At 41.9% G+C, this 25,159-nt stretch overlaps 1 protein-coding gene across 5 annotated transcripts in view; it reads right to left on the reverse strand.

The window, feature by feature from the left end:
- The window catches only part of LAMA4 (laminin subunit alpha 4), a 150,615-nt gene that overhangs the window by 81,513 nt on the left and 43,943 nt on the right, over nt 1–25,159 (reverse strand). For 4 of the 5 annotated variants that reach the window (XM_019929599.2, XM_033867643.2, XM_073789519.1 and 1 more), the window contains exons 4-6: nt 17,845–17,969; nt 11,183–11,263; nt 1,976–2,190 (exon numbers count right to left, since the gene is read on the reverse strand). In XM_019929599.2, the coding sequence (XP_019785158.2) occupies nt 1,976–2,190; nt 11,183–11,263; nt 17,845–17,969 (421 nt within the window). The remainder of the gene's footprint in view (nt 1–1,975; nt 2,191–11,182; nt 11,264–17,844; nt 17,970–25,159) is intronic. The other variant, XM_073789520.1, reaches the window with a different exon arrangement.

A 25,159-nucleotide genomic window follows, 5' to 3' on the forward strand; every position in this document is an offset into this window, starting at 1 on the left:
AAATCTAAATGTTCTAGGATTCCTTTCCCAACTATTTGAGATTCTGACATGACTCTGCAACTGCTTCAGTCCAAAGAGCTCCTGGTCAGTTTCATAAGGTACAAAATGATCACAGAGTCCATCATTCAGCTGGAATCTGAAAGCCATCCTTTCATCACAGTCAAATTCTCCAGTTAATCCAGCTCCAGGTTTGATTACTGCCAGGTGTGAGTGAGGAGACCCAAGAGCGATTCTTGGGTCCCACAGTGCTTGACTCTCGGCAAGACTGACTCCAAACCTCCAAATGACAGCTATCAGTGGGATAGCTAGCAACAATGTCGTGGAAAGAATTAGGACCATATTTACATAAATTTAGAAGATCTGGGCGCCTATTATTAATCTACTGATAATTTTCAAGAATGCCTTTTGGAAAAAACCAAAAACAAAACCCCAATCTCACTAGACTGTTCATTTTCCACTGAGTTTTGGAGTGGAGATTAATTTTTTTTAACATCTTCATCGAAGTATAATTGCTTTACAGTGGTGTGTTAGTTTCTGCTGTATAACAAAGTGAATCAGCTATACATATACATATATCCCCATATCTCCTCCCTCTTGCGTCTCCCTCCCACCCTCCCTATTCCACCCTTCTAGGTGGTCACAAAGCACTGAGCTGATCTCCCTGTGCTATGTGGCTGCTTCTGGAGTGGAGATTAATTTTTAATATTTACAAAGGATTTCTTAAGCTATCTAGGCTAGCAATAAGCTGGAATTGTGAATTTCCTCCCACCTCTTAACTGTCTTAACAGAATAATCATAAAAAATTAGCTTCAAGGGTAACATACATTTATTACATTTTGGCTGTTTAATGTTCCACAAAATGTAGATTTATTAAACAATTCAGCAAGATCATGCTTTATTGCTTCTAGCATCAGCTTCTTTTCTAAGACTGATCTGCATCTCTGTAACTTAAACATGAGTTGACATATTGATATGAGTCAATATTTTGAGAATCAGGATGTCAATGTTTAAGTCTTTGATTTTGCCAACACTCTTTCTGATGCCCACTTTCTCTCTCTTTAGTCTGACTGGGCACAGAGCTCCTCTCTCCACTCTGTTATTCTCGGGGTTACGCTTCTGTGCACATAGCTTTCCTGGAAACATGTTTACTTGTATTGCTTCTGCAGATCATATTTGTTTTCTTCTCAGTTTCAAACTCTTCACTTCTTAAAAATCTCTTCAAGTGGAAATCTGTTTCAGTGAGAGAATCTCCAATTGAAGCATGCCACAAGAGCACAATAACTCTCCCTCACTCTTCTTCCCCTCGAAGTCACATAAGAGAAGGAATATTCAGTCTCAGCCTCCCTTTAGTCCTAGAGGAAGGCAATTTAACTTTTCTTCTGAAGAGCTTCACTCTCTGAGGCAAATGGATTGGAGAAATCCTGAATAAAATTTGTACCTTTCAGTCTAACTGAAGTCTGACCAGGAAGATATATTATCCCTGAAATATTTACTCTGATAATTTGAGGAAATAGGGGGATGATTAAACTACCTATGGCTTGCTAATCTATTTCACTGAAATGTTGATTTTACCAAACGTAACTAAAAAGAGACACATAGCTTGCAGAGTAAGAAAATTGATGTCAAACATGCAAACTTTCATTCAGTCCTCTGGTCAATGACAGGTAATCTATGGAAGTCTGATTTACTTATTTGATCAAAATTGAAAGGACATAAAGATGATAAGACAAAAGTTCACTAGTGTTAGTGTCTCATGGTTCATTCTACCCATGAGCTAAGCTACATTAGTCTTGATAAAAATACCTACCCCTAGAAGTATGGGATGCACATTCCTATATTGCCCTGGAAAAGTGTCAAGGGGGTAATTGCAATATTTCCCCAAGATAAATTCATCTAAATCCAGCACTGACAGAGACCCTGCTCCTATCACACATGTGCTGGCTGGGTAGCTGCTGCAGCACGCACAGAACCATACCTGCACAGTTCTTGGCTCTCCTGGCATCCCCATAGTAGCCAGGTGCGCAGTGTTCACACTTGAATCCGGTGGTGTTGCGTAAGCAATTCCTACACTGGCCAGTGACCTCATCACAGTCTTCAAAGATCAGGTTAGGATCTGAATTTCCACTGCAGTCACATTTCTTACAGGTGCTTCCAATCAGCAAGGGGTTTCCATAGTAACCAGGAGCACATCTGAAGGGGAATCACATGTTAAAAATTTAGCATCCATAGTTTTCTTCCTTTTTAGCTTCTTTCCTACCTAGAAGAAAGTGTAATGGATATTTGTGTATTGCTCTCCCAGAATTAATTCCCACTCTCCCATCTTCCTAATAGGACCAGACTTTGTTTTTAAGGAACTACCCCTCCCCATTGTGTTGCAGCCCATTCAGTTCGGCGAGACCTTCAGGTGCAGGAGTGTCTGGATATGACCAGGGTGGGGGCATTTCTGGTCACTCCAATGACTGGGGTGCACAGCTGGCATACGATGGTGGTACTAGATATGCTACATTTGGCCGTGAGATATGCCACTAGGGCATAGCTAAGAATTGTCCTGGACAAAATGTTAGTAATACCTTTACTGAGAAACACTGGTATGTATCCTACCTTGCCATAGTGAATTGTTCTGATAACCTAAACCTGAGCCAACCAGTGCCTGGCATTGTCCTGGCCGAAATGGTTTGGCTCAGGAGTGATTCAGCTGGAGTGGACTCAGGGCTCTTGTTTGAGGCTTGTGTGAAGGTCTTCTCTCCCTCTGCAGGTGAATGAAGAGGCAGGCAGCACGCTTAGCTCTTGCAGCCATCTTGTGACTGAAGGAAGACAGTGCGGAGACAAAGCAGAGGGCAGAGCTGGGAGTACCACAGATAAACAGAGCTGGGGCCAGATGGCCATTATTCTGTATGTTTCAGATATATGAGCCTACAGAGGCCAGGTGCCTAACTGTATTTGCTGTGGAGGCAGAGCTGAGGCCTACAGTCATGCCAGCTGGCCTTAATGAGAGACTCCAGCCCCGGTGGAGAGCAGAGGGTGAACTACTTGCAGCCTTTGCTGGCCTTGCCAAGCTATGCACTCTGGGGGGGGCTGCCTCTGACCAGAGGAAAAGACCCTTTCTCTACTTTTTCCAAAAGGTAACCTGTCGGCCAGCAGAGGCCCTGCTCTGAGTGATGGGCCCACAGGCCCCACCTAAGGGGGTAGCTGCTTCTCAGCTCCTATCAACTGTTTCTATACTGTAGCCTTGAGGGAATGAAGGATCTATGTTGTCAGATCTTATTTTTAAAGGAAAAAGTTGAAATTCGGATTTTTATGTGAAATCTCAGTTTTTAAAGGTTGGCTCAAACTTTATAAGAATACTTTTTGAGGCAAACTACACACTTTTTGGCTGGCTGTGGCCCCCTCTCTGCTATGGACCTAAATCAGTGTTGAAGACTGGCTAAGGTGGGCTGAAGATGCTTTGGGAGTGGCTGGAAGGAATGTGCAGTCACACCGTCATGGGGCTGAAGGTCAGGCACAGGAGTTAGTTTTGATGAGAAAGAAAAAGAAGAGAGCCAGTGAAGGTTTCTGAGTGATAAAAGTGACGGTGAATGAAGCTGGTGTTGGCATCAGAGTTCAGGAGGGACTCGGGGCTGGAATGGGAGACCAGGGTTGGGTGGGGAGGGCCTGGGGTGGGACCTATGCCTTGGGAGTGGAAAGGAAGAGAAGACTTTCCAAGGACACCAATAAGACCCAGCCAGCAATAATAGGACACCACCTTTTTAAATGCTTCCATTTAAAGTAAAAGAATCATGATTCAGAAGATTTGAAAAATAGAGCAATGAAAAAAAAATCACATCTGTAATCCCAAGACCTTAACAATCACTGTTCAACATTTTGCATATGTTTTTCCAGGTTTTATTCCTATGTCTCAGTTTTTTGATGTAGTTGTCATGATGGTGTATGTTCAGTCACTTGCAACGTATCTCGTGACTTCACCCAGGTAAATTCATTTAGTTACCACAGACACCTGGGAGGTAGGGCACACAGGCTTGGCATTCCGAGGCTGAGAGGCTACTTTGGTTTTCCAGGCTCACATGCTAGGAAGTGACAGCGTAAGACCCAGACCTTCTGACCCTGATGCTCTTTCCTTTGCTCTGCCCTGGACCACACTGCTGCTGCTATAAATGAATGAGTGAATTCATCCAACAGAAGGACAATTCATGTCTATTTTGTGTAAGGCACAAAGAGACAGGAAGAGGAAAAACACACAGCCTATGCACTGAAAGAACAGGAAAAGAATTAGGCATAATTACACAAACTCTAGAAGTCGAGGACTATGAAAAAGATAAGAATGAATGTAAGTGCCACACAACCCACAAAGAGACATCCCCCTGAGGAAATGTTTGATAAATTTTATTATTCATACTCATGTCTTTGTACCTTTGGTTCACAGGCCCTCTTGTCCCCAAGTCAGCATAAATCATTCCTCTATGGAACACATGGCTGGATTGAATTTCTATCCTGTGCCACAGTTCACCAAACAGAATATTAGATACTTAGGCTCACTAAAATGGGACTCAGATCTGCCACTTCAGTGTGCAGCTGCGAAGCCTGAGGTCTGGGAGTGAACGGACTTGTCCAAGCTCACAGAAGCCAGATGCCAGTTGCTTCCTTTTCTCTGTTTAATTCCACTGTATTTGATCTCCATAGGTGGTCCCCTGGTCTTCTACTAGTCAGAATCTCAACCACAGTGGAAACCTACTTTGAGTTACTTTGAATTTCAAGAATATCTTTTGGTGGTAGGCTCAGAGGCAATTCTGAAGTCACAGTCCCAACTTCAACCCTACAGATTTTATAGAATGAGCACACGAAGGTTTTGTACTCATGGCACCCTCTAACCCTGACTTTATAGATGAGGAAACTACAGCGTGGAGAAGCTGGACAATTGGTTCACTGCTTCAGGGCTCAAGCATCGTATGGGACTCCAAGCTTATGCTCTTTCCACTCCACAAATCTGGCGTTAATGAGTTAACTAATAAGTCCATTAATGATCTAACAGTTGAGTAATTAAATGCTATCTATTAATACACCTAATTCCTGTCCTCGAAGAGCAAATTACAAAGGATACAAAGGATACAAAAGGACAAGGAGTCGGATTTAGAGTCAGCATTGGAGCCCAGGTACCCAGTACTGGTGCACTTTTATTTTCTTCCATAATCTTGTTTCTAGCTTTATTAATGACTTGATTCACTTGGAGAAAATAGAGCTGATAAAATTACAGTGTAAATGAAAGAACTGTGACATACAAACTTTGTCATTTCAGTCAGTGATCATATCATTTGGGAAAAATGGAAAACAAAAAGACACGTTTTTTGGAAAAAAATGCTTTTGACCAAGAACTAATATTTTGGGAATTTTTGTAGTGCTTTCCCTCTCCTCTGCTCCTTCTCCTTTTCTTCTCTTCCCAAGGCCATATACCTCTTACTGAATGCCTTTATCAAAGGTGCCAAAATTCCCAGCCCAGGTGGCATAGAAGCTTTTCTGGCGGGGGATGTCACTCTGTAGCTGTCATCTGGGTTAAATTAAATGAAGAAAAAAAAAAGCACCTGTTACATAGTAGATGCCATATAAATGCTCTCTACTTCTCTACGAATGACTGGGAGCTAAGGCTAGGAAAATATAAGTAACGCATTCCAGGTCACAGAGCCAGAATCCAGAAATGGGGCAGGGCAGAGAGTAGGGAGTAATAAGAATTCTATACAGATAACGGGGCTGATACCTTAAGTTTGAAAAACTTGACGTCTGCAGAAAGAATCAGGCTAAAGCCCTGAATCATAATATAAGCCTCAATAAATGTTAGCTTCTTCTTCTTCTTCCTCCTCTTTGTTATTGTTTTCTAACATCAAGGTCATCATCAAAATCATTATCACTGTCATCATCATCCCTGATGATACTATGTTCGGCCTTTCCTGTTAGGATTTTCAGGTCTCCCTGAATTTGCTTTAATTTGCCCCATTCTTCTTTCCTGATCCTTAAGCAGTAAGATCCACATGATAAAACCTCATACGGTTTTAGCATGTCTCTCAATCCCCTGCAGAATTGAATGGATAAAGGTACACTGTTAAAGCTGCCGCAAGAGACAATGTGGAATACTAAGGCATTGACATCATATATGTTTATTAACTGAAAACTTTGTGTTGAACATTGAGGGTCAATTATGTGACCTTAGATTAAGTCTCTTCATAGCTCTTAGTCTCAGGTCCGTCATCTTTAAAATGTACTACTTAGGAGCAGAGGGTAGGTCATTCTGGAATGAGAATAAGAATTCAAAACGCCTGTCCATTCGGTTGTGCATTTTATAATTATTTGCATCAGAAGATGACTTTCATTTGCAACCTCTATTCAATTCTGGGTCTTTGATTTTCCAGGCATGGGGTGGGAAGTGGGGGATCAAATGGGGCAAGAAATGACTGACTCTTGTCACTACATCGTGCTTTCTTAAAGGAACATTAAAAATTCTGGGGTTTTTTTAGTAAAAAAAAGTTTTAAAAAAGTATTATAGAAGCAAATATAACTCAGTGCCTACAATGTTTTAGACACTGCAACGGAGGAAGAATGGATAGAGAAATAAATAAGATGCTACTTCTGCTGAGAAGCTCATATTTCAATGAGATTTTAAAAAATTGTTCGATTTTGAACAAGTGGCTTAACGTCTCTGTGTCTCACTTTCTTTCTCTGTAAATAAGGATGAAAATGGTATCTCATAGGATTTTATTTTGAAGTTTAAATGTATCATTGCAAGTGAACTGCTTACAACAGTGCCTGGCATAGAGTAAGCACTCAATAAATGTTAGTTATTATTTTTATCATCATCATCATGATCATCATCTAAATGTAATAAAATGTGGTAAGCTCTACAGTTGACCTGGTGGACTTCAAGAGCAGCAGGTCCAGCATGGGGAGTTTAAATTGTGAGGTGAGAAAGGACTTTGGGAAGAGACAGGCAGGGCCCAGAGCAGGCTAAGTAACATGGACCTTACTGGGAAGACAAGCGTGCTTTGAGTTGCTCTGCACAGTACTAGAAGAGGCTCGTGTCTTATGTTTAGACCAGTGTTGCTCAAAATTGTATATAGTATGGATCCTTGTGAAAAGAAAAACATTCATACAGAATATCTCTTCCAGTGTTCATTTAAATTACCTTTAAATATTTCAAACATAAAACTAAGTAGTAACTCCTTATGTCTATGACTTGTATACATCTTGAAAAACCAAGATAAATTTTCCAAATAAAACAAAACTATAAAATGGATCGAATTCAAATGAACACTATTAATTCAGGGCAACGGATGATGTCGTTGCAACTGAATGGTTACTTGTAATGTGATGTGGTAGAGGATTGTTTGAGTTCAGCATGCATGACCTGCCCTGTGCTATGTCATGACTCTGTGTGCCTCACTGTCATGTCATTCGGCCTCCAGTTGTCTGTAATGTCTCACTGACACACCATCAGCCATTATTTTCTCCTCAGCTCTGAGGCAGATAGATCCCTCTTTATTATAAAATGGTACTTCAGGAAGTCCAGAACATGTTTCAATGAACTTTTTTTTCAAGATTATCACTGAAATGAAACACTTTTGTGTCACTGAGAACCCATGAACCTCCACGAATATTTCCAAGGACACCAGTCAGTGGCTCTTGAGCCCCAGTTTGAGAATCACTGTTTTGTATTTTGCGGGTGTGGTATTAAAAGTTGAAATAGAGCAGTAGTTCACAAGTCAGTGAGAGGACTGGTGTGAGAACCCAACGGGGAATCAAAATATGGGTCCCCAGGCCTCACCCGAGAGGTCTCTTTTCAGTGGGGCATGGAGCGGGTGAGGGAGGGCCAGGGAATCCAAAGGTTTCCAGGAGATACTTACACACAGTCAGACTTGAAAATCACCCCGATTAAATGATCTTTAGGTACAGAAACACCCAGAGTGTTCTTGTTTGAACTAATGAGATAGATATCCATGCAAATCAGCTGCATATTTTGGAAAGATCTTGTGGAGAGATCTGAGTTTACAAATTCATTGAAAACATATTAGATGAAGTTTAATTGGGACAATTTAACAACTTGATGAGTAAACTCAAAACAGAACCCCCTCTCAGTCCCAGAGTCAAACAAATCAAAAGCAGTTAAGGCCACCTCCTGTGGGATGATCCAGCCCCGCTGTGGGAAGGAAACCACTCCTTTCACTACGCTTTTGAAGAGCCTCTGCTTGCCCTCTCTTTAGCTTTTCATTTTTTCTGTCTTGCAATCAATGGTTTTCAGGTTTGTCTCCTCCCCTAGCCTTGACTTCATTGAGGACAAGAGAACATGTCTTAGATGTATTGCATCCCTAACTCTTCCCACTGATCTGTTTGTGTGGTCATTTCTATTTTGAAAAAGAGTTACCTGTATTGTCAGGTCAATTTTTGATGTAAAAGACCTCAGTGGATTCTTTTTAAAAGAACAGGGTGAGAGGAAGGGTGGATGGGAAAGAGAAGGAGAAATGAAAGTTGCTCAAAGTGATCCTCCCCCAATGCAGATGAAAGGCCTGAGAAGGGATGCTTATTTCCAGCACCTTTGTAAATGCAGCCTCCTGTCAAAGGGAATCTACTTAACAGAGTAACCATTTTTCTCCTCTATATCAGAAGTTCATCTAATTCATTAATTGTCAATGTTCAAAATAGGAGACTCTTAGAAGACATTCGGGAAAAGCAGAATGGGAGAAGAATCCAGATTTTAAGCCAAACTTTCCAAGTCCTGGTTCCCCCACTTAGCAGTGATGTGACTTTAGATAAGTCACAGTTTCCTCATATGCAAAATACGACCTCCTCTCAGGGTAGTTATGAGGCTGAGAGAGGACATCAATAAAGGACATCAATAAAGGGCACTATTTCTAGCTAAGGAAACTGAGATTCAGGGAAATGAGCCAGCTTGTCCCAAGCACACATTATGCCAGCAATGGCAACAGGACAATAGGCACAATGACTCATACTGTTACCAATTTTTTTTTTTTTTTTTTTTTTTTGCAGTATGCGGGCCTCTCACCATTGCGGCCTCTCCCGCTGTGGAGCACAGGCTCCGGACGTGCAAGCTCAGCGGCCATGGCTCACGGGCCCAGGCACTCCGCGTCATGTGGGGTCTTCCCGGACCGGGGCACGAACCCGCATCCCCTGCGTCGGCAGGCGGACTCTCAACCTCTGCGCCACCAGGGAAGCCCACCAGTTAATTTTTATTGAGCATTTATTAAGTGCCAGGTGCCATACTAAAAACTTCACAGTATTACTCACAACAGTCCTATGAGGTGGGTATTTTCATTTTTTCCTTTCTGGAGATGTGGAAATAGCCACTTAGAGATCAAATAACTTGCCCAGGAGATCATAAAGGGCTACAGCTGAGAGACAGCCACCCAGGCTGATGCTACATCTCAACACGGTACTTCCACTTCCCAAACTAGTGCTCTCTCCTCCATCCTATCAATCCAGGTCCAGGCTAAGCAGCAGATTTGACTGAGCCTTGCTGATTAATGGCAGGTTCCAGGAACCTCTGATGTGGGCCAGGGGATTTATCATCTACAATGCCACATGTGAGGTGGGCATGATGTCCTGTGCCAGGCCCCCCACTGTCACTGACAGAACCCTAATCCGCACCCCTGTGTGATTTTGTAGGACTGAGCCCTTAGGGCTGAGATTACTCACTTCTGGAGGAACTTGCATTGGGTCAGCAGGACTCTATTTAAGGCCATTAATTCCCCCTTCAGGAGCCATACAACACCCATTAGCTGGTAATATTGCTCAATCCTTATCTGACTAAACTGACTTAAACCTCAGACACTGAGGAGAAAAATCTCCATCCCTGGCTGATGAACAATCCTCTCACCCCCACTGAGCCAGATAATGAGTAAATCAGGTGGCTTATGTTCCTGGGTCCCCAAATAAGGAAATATAGGAAAAGCGTGTCACCAACATTAATCAGCCGAGGGTCACCTGACCATCTCTAGAAGTCCCTCTTAAAGGATGACATTCATATGGTCCCTCACCTTTCACTTCCCTCTTCTCTTACAGTAAAAGGAGGAAAATCCCACAGCTCTTTAGCAAAAGAATTATCCACATTTTGCAAATTTAATAATCACAATAACAATGCCCTCAAAATACAGAGATTTTTCTATGTACCATAGACACTGTGGCTTTTTAAAAAGAGTTCCAGAGCTACACTTTTAGAGATGGAGGGTGTTTTCCTCGGAAATGAGATGGTATTTAAGGTTTACCTTTTGAGCCCCAGGCTGAATCTGTGAGCTCCACCCAGGGCAGTAAGCAGCATGCTGTGGTGAAGTGAGCACGCTGCAGATGTGGGGATGTGGGACTGTATGTCTGACCGGTCCCTTCTGCCCCTTCCCTCCCTGTCTTGAGGACACCACACATCATTTCACTGCCTAAACACAGTGGGGAGGATATTAATGGCATTTATGTTAAAAATAAGAAGGCCTCTCTGTGAGACTCTTACAGTGAAAGCACTTTTATCTTAGAAAGCTGTGAGCAGCTGAGGGAGGATGGGAAACGTCTTGCCAGGAATCATTCAGTAGGAGTCTTGCACCCTTGCTTGCCAAGGCCATTCTTGTTTGAGCAAAGCCCAAAGCAACTTAAAAAAGAGTGTTAGGTGTAAATACCAAAAAGGGATTCAGAAAATCCAAACTCATGGAATTAGTTTACTTTTCAGGAGAGGAGATGGTATAAATAATAGGTTAAATAATAGGTTTGTGCTTTTTTTCAATGTATCACTCTAATAACTGACCAGTTGATAAAAAAGGAATCACTGAAGAAGACTTTCTCTCTTTCTCTCTCTCTTTTGGACATTAATTGTACTACTGGTTCTCAGTGAGAGAGAGAGAGAGAGAGAGAGAGAGGACTGTTACCAAAAGCATCTAGAGAATCTCTTCAAAATACGCATACTCATTTTTCCTCTTTCCTTACCCATTTATCCTGAGATGTAGCCCTGGACGCCTAGGGAGCATTCTCATAGCTGTATATGAGGCATGGGATTTGGGAACGCTCCCCAAAGGGGTTCTGAAATGCTATCTCCCACTCCCTCTTCTTAAGACCTACTGAACGAGAGCATGGCAGAGCTGATGAGTGTAAGAAACAGGAAGTTTCCTTTGACCCCCATAGCACATGGTGACTTTCAGTAGCCTACCTTTCACAGTTAGGTCCAGCATAGTTTTCTTTACAAATACACCGAACAGCTCCATTTTTCCTATAGCAGGATTCTGCAAAACTGGAATTGAAAGAGAATATTAGAAGTCAATTCCATACATCACTGAAGAGACTGTCTTAACATTTTTTTTTTTTTTTTTGCGGTATGCGGGCCTCTCACTGTTGTGGCCTCTACCCTTGCGGAGCACAGGCTCCGGACGCGCAGGCTCAGAGGCCATGGCTCACGGTCCCAGCCGCTTCGTGGCATGTGGGATCCTCCCGGATTGGGGCACGAACCCGTGTTCCCTGCATCGGCAGGCAGACTCTCAACCACTGTGCCACCAGGGAAGCCCTTAACTTTTGATTTTGATTAGATCGTCTCTACCTTGGTCCCCTCAAGTTCAAATGGGTGCAATCATTTGCTTCAGTTAAATTAAATCTTCCTCCTTTCACGAGAGCTCAGACTATCAGGCTCAGACAGAAAGTGACACACCACTGGTGACACCATTTCCCATGTCTACCTCATTTATTTTTCCATAGAGGCACTTTATTATTTTTACTTGAAACAGTGGGAATTTCCAGAACATCAGGTATATGTGTATGTGTGTGTGTATAAATATATATGTATATATTTTTTAATGCAAATGTAAAACACATATCCTAAAGCTAGAGTAAAATAAGTAAATTTTACCTGTGATTTTAGATTTCTATGAGAATTTTCTCTTATTCCTACCACTTTCTGTGTATTCACTTGAAAGTTTACCCCTTTTTTTCTGCACTAGCTCTCTTTCACTCTTCAAGGTCATGAACCAATTCTAAACTATGCTTTATAATCACCACAAAACCTTAATTTCTTTCATGTGTACCTTAAAGATTGGGAATAAAGGGTGCAGGGACTGGCTCAGCTGATCAAAGTCATAAAGCAAGTACTCAAGCAAGAAACAGGACCCATAGTAAAAGGATTCTGGTTCATGAAACCCACTCTCGTGATTCTTCTTTTTTTTTGATAATAAAAATTAGGACACAGGACAGAAAACAAATAAATATATTGTTTCAGCAGAATAAATAACTATCTTAATTATGAAGGCAAGGGAAATGGAATATTGTTCTCCATATGTTTTGAAAATTCTACCTACACTGACACATGGATCCATCCCCATGAGCGGGGTGTACAAAAGTTTTAAGACTTTTAAACTAGTTTTGGCTTAGGTACTGTACAATCCACAGAGTGTGGCCTGCTGTTCTCACGTTCCTGCATGTATCAGCAAAGACCTAACCACCTTTGGAGGAAAGCAAATGGATGTGCTTGCTTTGTGTGAAAATATTTATAAAGTCAGTCAGAAAACAAATGTGCTTCTCAGTGAAAGGCAGTACATACAATTTATTTTCTCTAATAGTCTGGTTAAAAACATTCCAATGAATTACATTTCTTTGGCATTTACCCTTTATTTTGCTTGTTCTTATTCCTCAGCCTACTTAAAGAAACAGTATCAGTTAAGTGCCCAGAACATGAACAAACCCACATGCATGTTTCTTTGAAGATGTTCCACCCAGCAGCCCACCCATGGCTTGAAGGAATGAAATATCTGCCTGGAGTTGTCTGCTTTGAGCTCATGTCCTACAGTTTCAAACAGATGACGTTTTCCTTGTTTGGAGCAATTATTAGTAGACATGGAGGATGTCTGGCCAACCCTAAAATAAATAAATGAGCTCTGTGCAAATGGTCCCTGGGAATAGCTGTGTGACTACTGGTCTTGGTGGAGGGAGACTCAGAGGTAGTAGAGCCACTGAGGGTTCCTTTTCCGTTTTCCATCAGCATTAATTGTTTATATTTTGCTTAGGCTAAAGTCTGTTTTGGGCTAGGGAAATGAAAACACTGCACCTTTCTCAGCCCACACTAATAACCATGGTGCTCTCTCCAAGTGGAAGGGAGTCTTTTGTTCTTGGAAAACCCTCAGGGAACTTAAAGGAAAATAGACTCAGCACTCTTTGTTTGCAAAACTCCCTCAAGCATCACTTCCTTGCCTTCTGATGTGGCTATTGTAATATCTGGAGATCCAAATCCTGGGTCTGTAGGCTCAACTTGCATATCTTTCAAAGTGTAATTCAGATTCCACGCTTGGTGCCTTTCTGAAATCTCAAATAAAAGTCCTGGCACTTTGATTTTTTATAGAAAGTAGAAATATGAATTTTAAGAAAAGCTGAAAGAGGCAGTGGGGAGTCTGATTTTTTATGATATTTGATTAGTATTTGAGATTAGTTAACTCAGTCAATAATAAGGCCAGATCAAAGACTAGCACTTTATAGGATCCAGGCAAATCTGTCCTGTTCTATGATCACACACTATCCCCCCACCCCACCCCACCCCACCCCCGCTTTCTGTATCCAGTTCTCTCCCCCAAGGGATTTCAGGAAGTAGAACTATTGCCACTACAGAGAAAGCAGGTCTCTTCCACCCTTCCCAATTCCTCCACACTCCCACTTAATGTTCTTTACTTATAGGTCATATATTTTTGCTTTTGTGTTAATCTTCAGCAGGTTTTTCCACCTCAAGTCTGTCCTCTAGAGCAGGAGTCCCCAACCCCCAGGCCGAGGACCGGTACCGGGCGAGGCCTGTTAGGAACTGGACCGCACAACAGGAGGTGAGCAGGGGGCAAGCAAGCAGAGCTTCATCTGCCGCTCCCCCATCGCTGGCGTTACCGCCTGAACCATCTCCCCCCCCAGCCCCTTCCATGGAAGAATTGTCCTCCATGAAAGCAGTCCCTGGTGCCAAAAAGTTTGGGGACCACTGCTCTAGAGACTTCAGCTTTTACATCTGTGAATGTGTACTTAACTGCACAGCCTGTTCCCTAAGTCCCTCAATTGCTCTTTTGAACCTGGATCCACTCACACAAGCAGAGAAAGAACATGGGTGGAAATGGTGATTCTTGTTGCCTATGGAAACTACCTATGTTTCCTCTTTCCAGACAAGAAGCTCATTACCTGATTGGCAAGTTTCTGCTTCTTTTATCTGAAAGAGTTAACAGTCTTCAGAAGAGCTTCTTGATGAACTAAGATACTGGATAATCTGGCTCAAAGGTAAGAAAGTCATTTGCTTTAGAAGCTTCAAAATATTTCTGTAATTTCATCCATTTTAATGAAGGCAGGAGTTTTTAACTGTTTTATTCACAACTGTGACCAACAACCAGTACATGATTGGCACATAATAAGTGCTTGATTAATATTTGTTGATTTTATGTAGACAAGACTTCTCAGCCCATAGGAATGAGGCTCCAGAAGACTTATATCTCAAGACATTAATGTCCTATAATTTAGATAAGGAAGTCTTGTCATATGAATGGTGCAAAAAGTACAAAAGTCGGACAATACAATGAAGAATTTGGGATTACCTTTCTAATTCATCTGGTAGTTTCTAAAGAAACTGCAGCTCTAAGCTTATAAAGCTGCTTTGAGCAGATGGTGCTATATAACATCTTTGTTTATATGGAAGAATGAGTGAAACCTGTTATTAGAAAGTTGGAGGTTAATATATTTAACAAAATAACTATACCATGGTAAGGGAGCAGCATGCTAAACACCTCATCACATATGGTTAAGACTCACGTTTTAGAGCAGAATGTATATATTTTTTAACATCTTTATTGGAGTATAATTGCTTTACAATGGTGTGTTAGTTTCTGCTTTATAACAAAGTGAATCAGCTATACATATACATATATCCCCATATCTCTTCCCTCTTGCATCTCCCTCCCACCCTCCCTATCCCACCCCTCTAGGTGGTCACAAAGCACGGAGCTGATCTCCCTGTGCTATGCTATGCAGCTGCTTCCCATTTTACGTTTGGTAGTGTATATATATAAATGCTACTCTCTCACTTCATCCCAGCTTACCCTTCCCCCCTCCCCATGTCCTCAAGTCCATTCTCTATGTTAGAGCAGAATATTAATGAACAATTAAAGAATATACCTAGATGAGGCAAAGGGAGCTCATAAATCAGGACACACTTGAATGAAAATAATAGAACACAATGTTTTTTTCCACTCTCACTTTCAGTACCATCCATTTTGCACACATTATTAATACCATTGGACATGAAAAATCACAAAGCAAAGGCTGAGACAGTTTAATGGTTTCTAAAGAAAGATGGGGCTGTAAAACATCTGACTTCTTCACAGACTGTCAGACTCATCAGAGGATTTGAACAAATCACAAGCTATTAGGTGAAATGTTAGGTGGTACTGGTGTTCAATAAAGGGAAAAAACATTAGGGGGAAATTTGGTTGTCATCTTTTTTCTCTTTATAAGAAAGTATGTGTGATGATATCACTTATATGTGGAATCTAAAATATGACACAAATGAACTTATCTATGAAACAGAAACAGACTCATAGACATAGAGAACAGACTTGTGGCTGCCAAAGCGGGAGGGAGGGATGAACTGGGAGTTTGGGATTAGCAGATAAAAACTGTTATATACAGAATGGATAAACAGTTCCTATTGTATAGCACAGGGAACTGTATTCAATATCCTGTATTAAACCATAATAGAAAAGAAAAAAAAAGTGTGTGTGTGTGTGTGTGTGTGTGTGTGTGTGTGTGTGTGGCATTCAGGCCTTTTAAAAATTATTTTATATGCATTATTTAATTTTTACTACAACTATCAAGCAAATATTACATCCAAACACTTAGAAGAGTGCCTGACATAGAGTATGCAAAATGTGTTAGAAAAAATATAAAGTATGTGTTCAGTAAAGCCAACATCTACATACACCTTTCTATGTGTGAGGCACCAACCCAAGTGCTCCACACGTGCTATCCTAATCCAACTTTGTGAGGCAGATCCTTACACAAACTTTTATTTACTAAGGGAAAAACTGAGATCCAGAGCAGGTTAAACAAATCAACAAATGAAGCTAACATCTGAATCTAGTTTCCCTGACCTGAAATCTCATGGAAAGTGAGACATAGAGAGAAGGGACTTTGTCTAAAATAACACAGCTATAATGTGCCAACGCAGAGATATGAACGTAGTTTTTTACTTTTTCCACTTGTGGGATAATAAAAAATATATATTTGATTTTTGTCTTGGTTCCTGGTACCGAACTCCTAAAATCCATGGAATTTCTTAGTGACATGACTGTCTTTTGTTATTCATAATGAGTCCCTTTCAATTTTTCAATTGTATCTTTTTTTTTCTAAGGCTTTTTTTTCACCAGTGATCGAACCATGCCCCCTGCAGTGGAAGCGAGGATTCTTAACCACTGGATCACCAGGGAAGTCCCAACGGTCTTTGAGTTTATGTTAATGAGGTGACTCGATGGGTCCCTCAGTAGCTTCAGGACGTGGGCTGGTCTGCGGGAGGAACCTACTACTGTAGTAGGGTTCCTGTAGTAGGGTTCCTGTAGTAGCGTTGGAATTTTCAACCCCATCCCTTCCTCCACCTCAGGGAAGGGGAGAGGGGCTAAAGATTGAGTTCAATCACCAATAATCCAATCATGACTATAATGAAACTTTGATAAAGCTCGGAACAACAAGGTTTGGGGAGCTTCTGGGTTGGTGAACACACAGATTTGCTGAGGGGTGGTGCGCCTGGTGAGCAAGTGCACAGAGGCTCTGCTCCCTCCCATCTCCCTGTCCATACCATGTCCCTGCGTCTCTTACATTTGGCTGGTCCTGAGTTGTATCCTTTGTAATAAAACTGTATTTGTAAGTACAGTGCTTTCCTGAGTTCTGTGAGTCATTGTAGAGAATTATCAAACTTGGAGAGGCATTGAAGGGACCCCTGAATTTGTACTTAGCTGGGCAGAAAAGTGAGTAGCCTGGGACCCCAACTTGTGGCTGGCTTTCAAAGTGGGACTGAGCCCTTAACCAATGGGGTCTGCACTAACTCTAGTGGTTAGTGTCAGATTTGATTAGATTGTAGGACACCAGCTGGTGTCAGAGAATTGGAGAACCGGTTGAATATTTGTAAAACCAAACACCACTACATCATTTTAATTCTACATTCTACATTTTTAAGCCAATAAAATGGCTAGTCATGACCTAACTACTGGATTTATACATATATGTGCCTGAAAAGAATCCTATTATTTCCCTTAAGATGCACGTGTATTGTCTTTAACTTCTCACTCAGGAAACATAGCCAGAAGTGAAAATTCATTTTCTCAGATATCTTCTACGAGCTGACTGGTCTAAAGCACATCTGTTTATCTGTGCTCTATTTCTGATTGAAAGCCTACTTAGCCGCCACATGTAGAAAATGTCTGCTCTATGGGACCAGGAGAAACACTATCACTGAAAATGACAAATTATAATGTCTGTTGGCATCACCAGTTGTGATCTCTCTAGGTCAAGGGATGGCCAAGAAAAGATGAGACTAGCCTTGATTATAAAACTTGGGAAGCTTCATTGACTTTTGTGATGTGCCCCGTACCCCACCCCCAATATTTAGGGAACACAGTCATCACCTATGCTGCAGTGCTTAAGCTTTCCTGAAAGTGGATTTAGGCTAGAAAACTTTCCTATATCTCTCCAGTCTCATTGCAACATGAGATACTCAATTTTGACTGTGGAAAAACCTTAGAACTCTGTATAGGGAGAAAAAAAAGAAAGAAAAATGAAGCAGATAAGTGGTAGAAGAGACCATCTTTCTTTAAGACTTACTTGGCAACATGAGGCAGGGGGCAGGCGCACGGCTGGCAGACGCGGGGTGCTCCCCTGATGGCATCTCCGATATAACCATCTAGACATTTCTCACAGTGCTCGCCTGTTGTGTTCCGTTGGCAGTGCTGTAAGACAAAAGATAAGAAAACTGACAAGGACACAGTAAGAAACTTTATACACAGCAAATCTGGCAATCAAGCAGTAGTTCAAGCAAAGGGGATGTCAGGCCTGACAAAACAGATGGTGTGCGATGGTCCTGGTCAGCACAAAGGAGCCACGCTGGCCCCAGTCAGTGCTACAAAGTGCAGACAATGGGGATGACCTCTGCGTGTGCACTAGCAGCCTGGGGACTCTTCAGAGTTTGTGTGAAAAGGGGATTATTCGTCAGTTACTCGTTTCAATTCAGAATGATAATCAGAATGATCAAACTCTGGATATCCTAGAAGCATCAGTTTACTGACTTGGAATAAATATGAAATGAAAAAACAAATCCGCCTGGGTAAGCATCAGGGGGAACACTTTAAGAATTTATGGGCTTGGGACTTCCCTGGTGGCCCAGTGGTTAAGAATCCGTCTGCCAATGCAGGGGACACAGGTTCGTTCCCTGGTTGGGGAAGATCCCACATGCCGCAGAGCAGCTAAGCCCGTGCGCCACAACTACTGAGCCCATATGCTGCAACTACTGAACCCGTGTGCTTAGAGCCCGTGCTCCACAACAAGAGAAGCCACTGCAATGAGAAGCCCACGCACTGCAATGAAGAGTAGCCCCCACTCGCCGCAACTAGAGAAAGCCCGCGTACAGCAACGAAGACCCAACAAGCCAAAAATAAAATAAATAAATAAATATTAAAAAAAAATTTATGGGCTTGGAAGAACAAAATGTGTCCAAATAAAGCATAAATGGAGTAGAAGGTAGATTTCTGCTAATGGGCTGATATCTTGGATAATGATATACAAAAAATAGTAAGCAGGTTTATTGTGTGATTTTTCCATTTGTGGTGGGGATAATTGGATAAAAAGCACAAAACAGTTGATTCTTCTGCCTAGAATGTCTGTTTATCATTCAAGATCTGCACCAGGCCTTGAGAGCTTCAGGATTCCTTCCTGATGCTCCCCTCCCCGATCCTTCTCTCCTTCCATTGCCCTCATTGTACTGTTATCATCAGCTCCGAGCTTCAGCAGCGCTTCCCTCCACACTGCGTCTCTCAGCATTATACTGCCATCAACTTGAATGGAGTCTGTACTCAGCAGCTGTTTGTTGAGCTGATGGATTAATTTCTCATTAGTCCTCTGGAAGAGTCAGTGATGCTAGTCTACTGATATTTTCTCCAACTGGACATGACTGGATTGCACAAGGCAATGCCAGTAGCACTACGATACTTTCAAAGATGAAAAGAAGACATCTACATTCACCAGAGTGTATAAAGTTTGAATAGGCTTTTCAGTGAAAAATTGTACTGTTAGAATTAGAACGCCATTGAAGAGGCACCCTCCTGTTCGAGCAATTCCCTTAGTAACATCTATGCATGAGAACTTCAACAGATAACTTTTTTTTTGTTAGTTTCTGCTTTATAACAAAGTGAATCAGTTATACATATACCTATGTCCCCATATGTCTTCCTTCTTGCACCTCCCTCCCTATCCCACCCCTCTATGTTGTCACAAAGCACTGAGCTGATCTCCCTGTGCTATGTGGCTGCTTCCCACTAGCTATCTATTTTACGTTTGGTAGTGTATATGTGTCCATTACACTCTCTCACTTTGTCCCAGCTTACCCTTCCTCCTCCCCATATCCTCAAGTCCATTCTCTAGTAGGTCTGCATCTTTATTCCCGTCTTGCCCCTAGGTTCTTCATGACCACTTTCTTTTTTTTTAGATTCCATATATATGTGTTAGCATACGGTATTTGTTCTTCTCTTTCTGACTTTACTCTGAATGACAGTCTCTAGGACCATCCACCTCACTACAAATAACTCAGTTTCGTTCCTTTTCATGGCTGAGTAATATTCCATTGCATATATGTGCCACATCTTCTTTATCCATTCATCTGTTGTTGGACACTTAGGTTGCTTCCATGTCCTGGCTATTGTAAATAGAGCTGCAATTAACATTTTTTTTCTTTTTCTTTTCTTTTTTTTTTTTTTTGCGGTACGCGGGCCCCTCACTGTTGTGGTCTCTCCCGTTGCGGAGCACAGGCTCCGGACGCGCAGGCTCAGCGGCCATGGTTCACGGGCCCAGCTGCTCCACAGCATGTGGGATCCTCCCGGACCAGGGCACGAACCCATGTCTCCTGCATTGGCAGGTGGACTCTCAACCACTGCGCCACCAGGGAAGCCCTGCTATGAACATTTTGGTACATGACTCTTTTTGAATTATGGTTTTCTCAGGGTATGTGCCCAGTAGTGGGATTGCTGGGTCATATGGTAGTTCTACTTTTAGTTTTTTAAGGAACATCCATACTGTTCTCCATAGTGGCTGTATCAATTTACATTCCCACCAACAGTGCAAGAGGGTTCCCTTTTCTCCACACCCTCTCCAGCATATATTGTTTCTAGATTTTTTGATGACGGCCATTTTGACTGGTGTGAGATGATATCTCATTGTAGTTTTGATTTGCATTTCTCTAATGATTAATGATGTTGAGTATTCTTTCATGTGTTTGTTGGCAATCTGTATATCCTCTTTGGAGAAATGTCTATTTAGGTCTTCTGCCCATTTTTGGATTGGGTTGTTTGTTTTTTTGATATTGAGCTGCATGAGCTGCTTATAAATTTTGGAGATTAATCCTTTGTCAATTGCTTCATTTGCAAATATTTTCTCCCATTCTGAGGGTTGTCTTTTCGTCTTGTTTATGGTTTCATTTGCTGTGCAAAAGCTTTTAAGTTTCATTAGGTCCCATTTGTTTATTTTTGTTTTTATTTTCATTTGTCTAGGAGGTGGGTCAAAAAGGATCTTGCTGTGATTTATGTCAAAGATAGAATTTAATTTTTAATAGTAGCTGGGCTTAATCACCAGCTTTCAAAATTCCTGAATTTCAACAATTGGCTATTGCAATTGTAATTTGGTATGAGTCAGCTCCAGCACACCATTGGTACTAGGAATATACCTTGCTGAGTGGTCCACACAGAAGGAGCCTGGCAGAACAAATACGCCAATTCAGCAGCAGGCCCTGGAGGTCGGAGGTCAGAGGTGGGTGGAGGAATAGGAAAAGGGTGGTAGCTTGAACTGGAACCCTTCTAATCCAGTTGGCAGTGTACACTGTCATCCCTCCAAACTTGGTGGATGGTAAAGGCCGCGCCACTGGAGATTGCTGAGCGCCGCCAAAGGCTGCAGGGGGCCCCCGGCCGGGCGCGGGGGCGGAGCGTAGCAGCGCAGAGAGGAGCCCCCGGCCCTCCCCGCGCCGGGCCCGCGTCGCTCGCCGGAATCCCGTACCGCAGCCGCAGCGGGTCGGCCCCTTCCGCTCGTTCCGGGCTCCCGGCATGGGCATGCAGCTTCTGCGGGGACTGAGGCTCTGGGGGCTTGGCGCCTCCGCAGGCCTGGTCGCCGCGGCCCGAGCCCCCACCGCCAACAGATAACTTTTTAAAAACTGGGATCTGTGGAGGAATCTTGGGGAAGGCAAGACGGAGTGACTGGAAACTTAACTCTGAGTTTGTTATTTTGTCTCTATGTTCTATGTTGAGGTTCAAAATATTAGTGAGGTCCTGCTCAAAACATTTTATCTGGATTAACTAATTTAATTCTCACAATAATTCTAAGGTAAGTTACTATTTTTTCCCCATTTTACAAATGAATAGAGACACAGGGAGGTTAAGTAAATTGCCCAGTGTCACACAGAGGTAGGTGTGTCTCAAAAGTGAGATCTGAACTCAGGCAATCTGGCTCCAGAGGTTAGGCTGGAAACTCCCATATTATACTGCTTCTCCAATGTGTTAGAGAAAAGGCTTCTTTCCCAAAAGAGTCATAAAATGACTGCATTAGAAAGTGTCAGACTGTTTTACTAACAGTTTGAGCTTCATATCAAGAACAACACACTAGACAAAAGGGAGGAATCCTGATATGGGCCACAGCTATCATGGTTGAATGCTCTTTGGGCATTTGATATGCCATTAGATGTGGACAGTCTTTGGGTCCTGATTAGAATTACGTTAACAGAATAGAATTATTGATAAGAGGTTAGTTCAGACCACCTGACAGAAGAGAAACTGAAAATAAAGTATGATGTGCAGACAACAGGATGTTAACATATTTCCCTCACTGTTCTTAATGCTGTATCAAGTGCTAAGTCAACCTTCAGTAAATGTTTGTTGGAAAGAAAAATGAAGGAAAAAGTGGGAAAGGGTGAATTAGCATCTGGAGCAAGTAAAGGAAATTAACATGCACCCAAAGCCAGCTCAAAATTGGTGGCAATCTCTCATCCCAGGGAAAACCCACGAGCCTTATCCAACTACCAGGAATCTAAGCCATAAGCAATCTGTCAGGGCAGCTCTAGACTGGGGTCAAACTTGTCCGAGTCCTTGTTGGACAGATGAAGCCTATCTGTGCAGAAGAAAACAAGCCTGTTGTAAGATGTTAGACCACTCTTCATGCCTGAAGCGCCTATTTAGCTGCAAAAATGAGCCAATTCTCAATTCTGTCACCTTACGACTCAATGGATGCTTTGGATTCCTTGTCAGGGCACTAATTCTTCCATGGCAGCCACAGGGAGCAATTACCCTCAAGGGCAAAAAGCCTCCAAATCACTATGACCTCTAAATGCTCAGAGTGCAAACACTGACTCTTGTCATCTGCCTTCTTTTAAAGACTTAGTTATGAAATGCCCTAAAAGGCAACTGATGCACATTCTGGGAGATCAGCAGGGATAGTGCTGGCAGCAGGGACAGAGTTCCCTAGCTCCTCCTTTTTCTAGCTGGTTGACCTGGAGCAAGTCACTCGACTTTTCTGGGTCTCTCTGTCTGTAAAACGAGGATCTAGCTGAGACGGTCTATAAGCTTTCTTCTAGCTCTGAAAATCTTTTACTCTGAGATTGCAAACATCCTTTACCTTCATTGCTCTGCCATTTAAAAAACAAAACGGAAAAATGACAATAAATAGTATGCTGTTGTTCGAGTGAGGTACAAATTTATTTTTCAATGAAACTGACCCCACTTAAAAATGAAAAAAGCATTCTGAATTTTTGGCCCGTGGTTAAGAAAGCTACATCTAGATAATCAATTTCACATTAAGTGTCAGGAATGACATTTGGGAACCAGCTGCGTCTCCTTCATGTGAAAAATGGAGTCTCTTGATGACTGGGCCACAGCACCAGCCTAACGTGGGAAGAAAGCCTAAAAGGATCAGGTTAGTGGCTAGTCACAGGTTTCATGCGTGACTACAGTCTATCTAGACCTGTGGTTCTCAAAATATGTCCAGGGAAGTTAAAACTATTCTCATAATAATACTAAGGTTTTATTTCTCTTTTGCATTCTCATTTCTCATATGTGTAAGGGGGGTTTTCCTGAGGCTACGTGACAAGGAGATATCACCACAGATTGATGCAGAGGCAGATATGACATCCAGCTGTCTTCCATTAAGCCAGACATGAAACCTATTTTCAATCTGTAAAATACATTTATATTTTTTAAAAACATACTGTTTATGTTAACATGTAATGGGTTTATTATTGTTCTTTTCAAATAGATTAATAAGAAAATATTATAAAAATTTTCCCTTTTAAATTTCAAATGCAGTAAACATGAACAGGTATAATCCACATAAACGAAAGCTCTTTGGCACCTTGAGTGATTCTAATGAGTGTAAACGGCTCAAGAGACAAAAAGTTTGAGAACTGCTGCTCTGTCTAGATCAGAGCTTCTCAGACCTGTGTGCACAGAATGCACTGGGGATTTTGTGAAAATGCAGATTCTGTTCAGGGTGCCTGGGTTGGGCCTGGGTTTCTGCATTTCTAACAAGCTCCCAAGTATCACCAGTGCTGTTGGTCTAGACTATACTTGAGAAGCAAGGGTCTAGATGGAAACACCTCATGTCGGTAGCACTGTTTGCTAGTTACTCAGCACTCAGCACAAGCCTAAGGCTCTAGAATAACAAGACAGTGCATTTTACTGCAATAAAGGGGACCCCAGTCTCAAATTAGAATATTAAAGATTTTTGCTTTTAAGTAAATTTGTTATTCATTCACTTAAACCTGGATTAAGCTGATATAATGACAGACAATGAGCTGTGACGGTTACTAAAATGAAGAAGACCCAGTTCCTGCCTTTGAATAACTCACTTTGAGTAAGTTGTGATAAAAACAGAGAGGTAAACTGAGAAGAATACAGTGTGCTAGGTGCTATGACTCTACTATGGGTCAGAAAGAAGGGAAAGGGTCTACTCTTCCTGAGAAAGCAAGACAAGACTTAATGGAGGTGGTGACATCTGAACTAGGCCTTGAAGGATAAGCAAGAAATCCCAGGCAGAGAACAGGGAAACACAAGTTCAGACACAGAAAGTGAAAGTACAGAGTTAGTTTAGGTGGCAGAGAGAAGCTCAGTGGGTCTGGAATAGAAATCCTTGAAGGATTTTAGAAAGGGGGATGCCTTGATTAGGTTGTGTTTTTTAAAGATGTTTCCATTGCTTGTGAGGAAGACAGATTAGGGGGAGGAGAGTCTGGAGCAGGGCATAATGAGTAGTTGGGAAGCTGCACTAGTGGTCAGGGAGGGATACTGTGGGCATGAATTAAGACAGTGGGATGGCAAAGAACAGAGGAGGCCCTCTCCTAGGTTGAACTGGCAGGATTTGGTGCTCAGCTGAATATTGGTGAAGAGGAAAAGGCAGTTGATGAAGCATCTGGGACAAGCATGAGGGATTGGCAGAATGGTGCTGTCATTAATTGAGGTGGGGAATACAAGAGGAGGAACATGTTCAAGGTTGAGAAAAGAAGGAAAAAACAATGTATAGAGAACTTATTATCTGCATTTGGTTCCCATCATACTCTTACATTGGGGGCACAAAGCAACAAGAGACTCCACTGAGCTAGCCATCCTTAAAATCCTTTGCACACAAATTTTATGACTTTATGTCAAAACTTTAGCTAACATGGAACCAAATCAATCACTATTTGCAAAATTTGGTTTTTCCAAGCTTGCAAAAGATTGGAAAACTGTCAAAATTTTAATGTAAGAATTATGCACTTGATTTAGATACCAACTTTATAGTTGCAAGTAAAACAGGAAAAAGAATTCCCTATTACTCAATTTCTTCTTTCTACTGGACATCTAATAAGGGTGTTGCTTTATCCATCACACATGTTTAGTCTTAAAGGGACTTACATTGGTTG

Source organism: Tursiops truncatus, chromosome 12 (assembly GCF_011762595.2).
Source record: "Tursiops truncatus isolate mTurTru1 chromosome 12, mTurTru1.mat.Y, whole genome shotgun sequence".
Taxonomy (NCBI): domain Eukaryota; kingdom Metazoa; phylum Chordata; class Mammalia; order Artiodactyla; family Delphinidae; genus Tursiops; species Tursiops truncatus.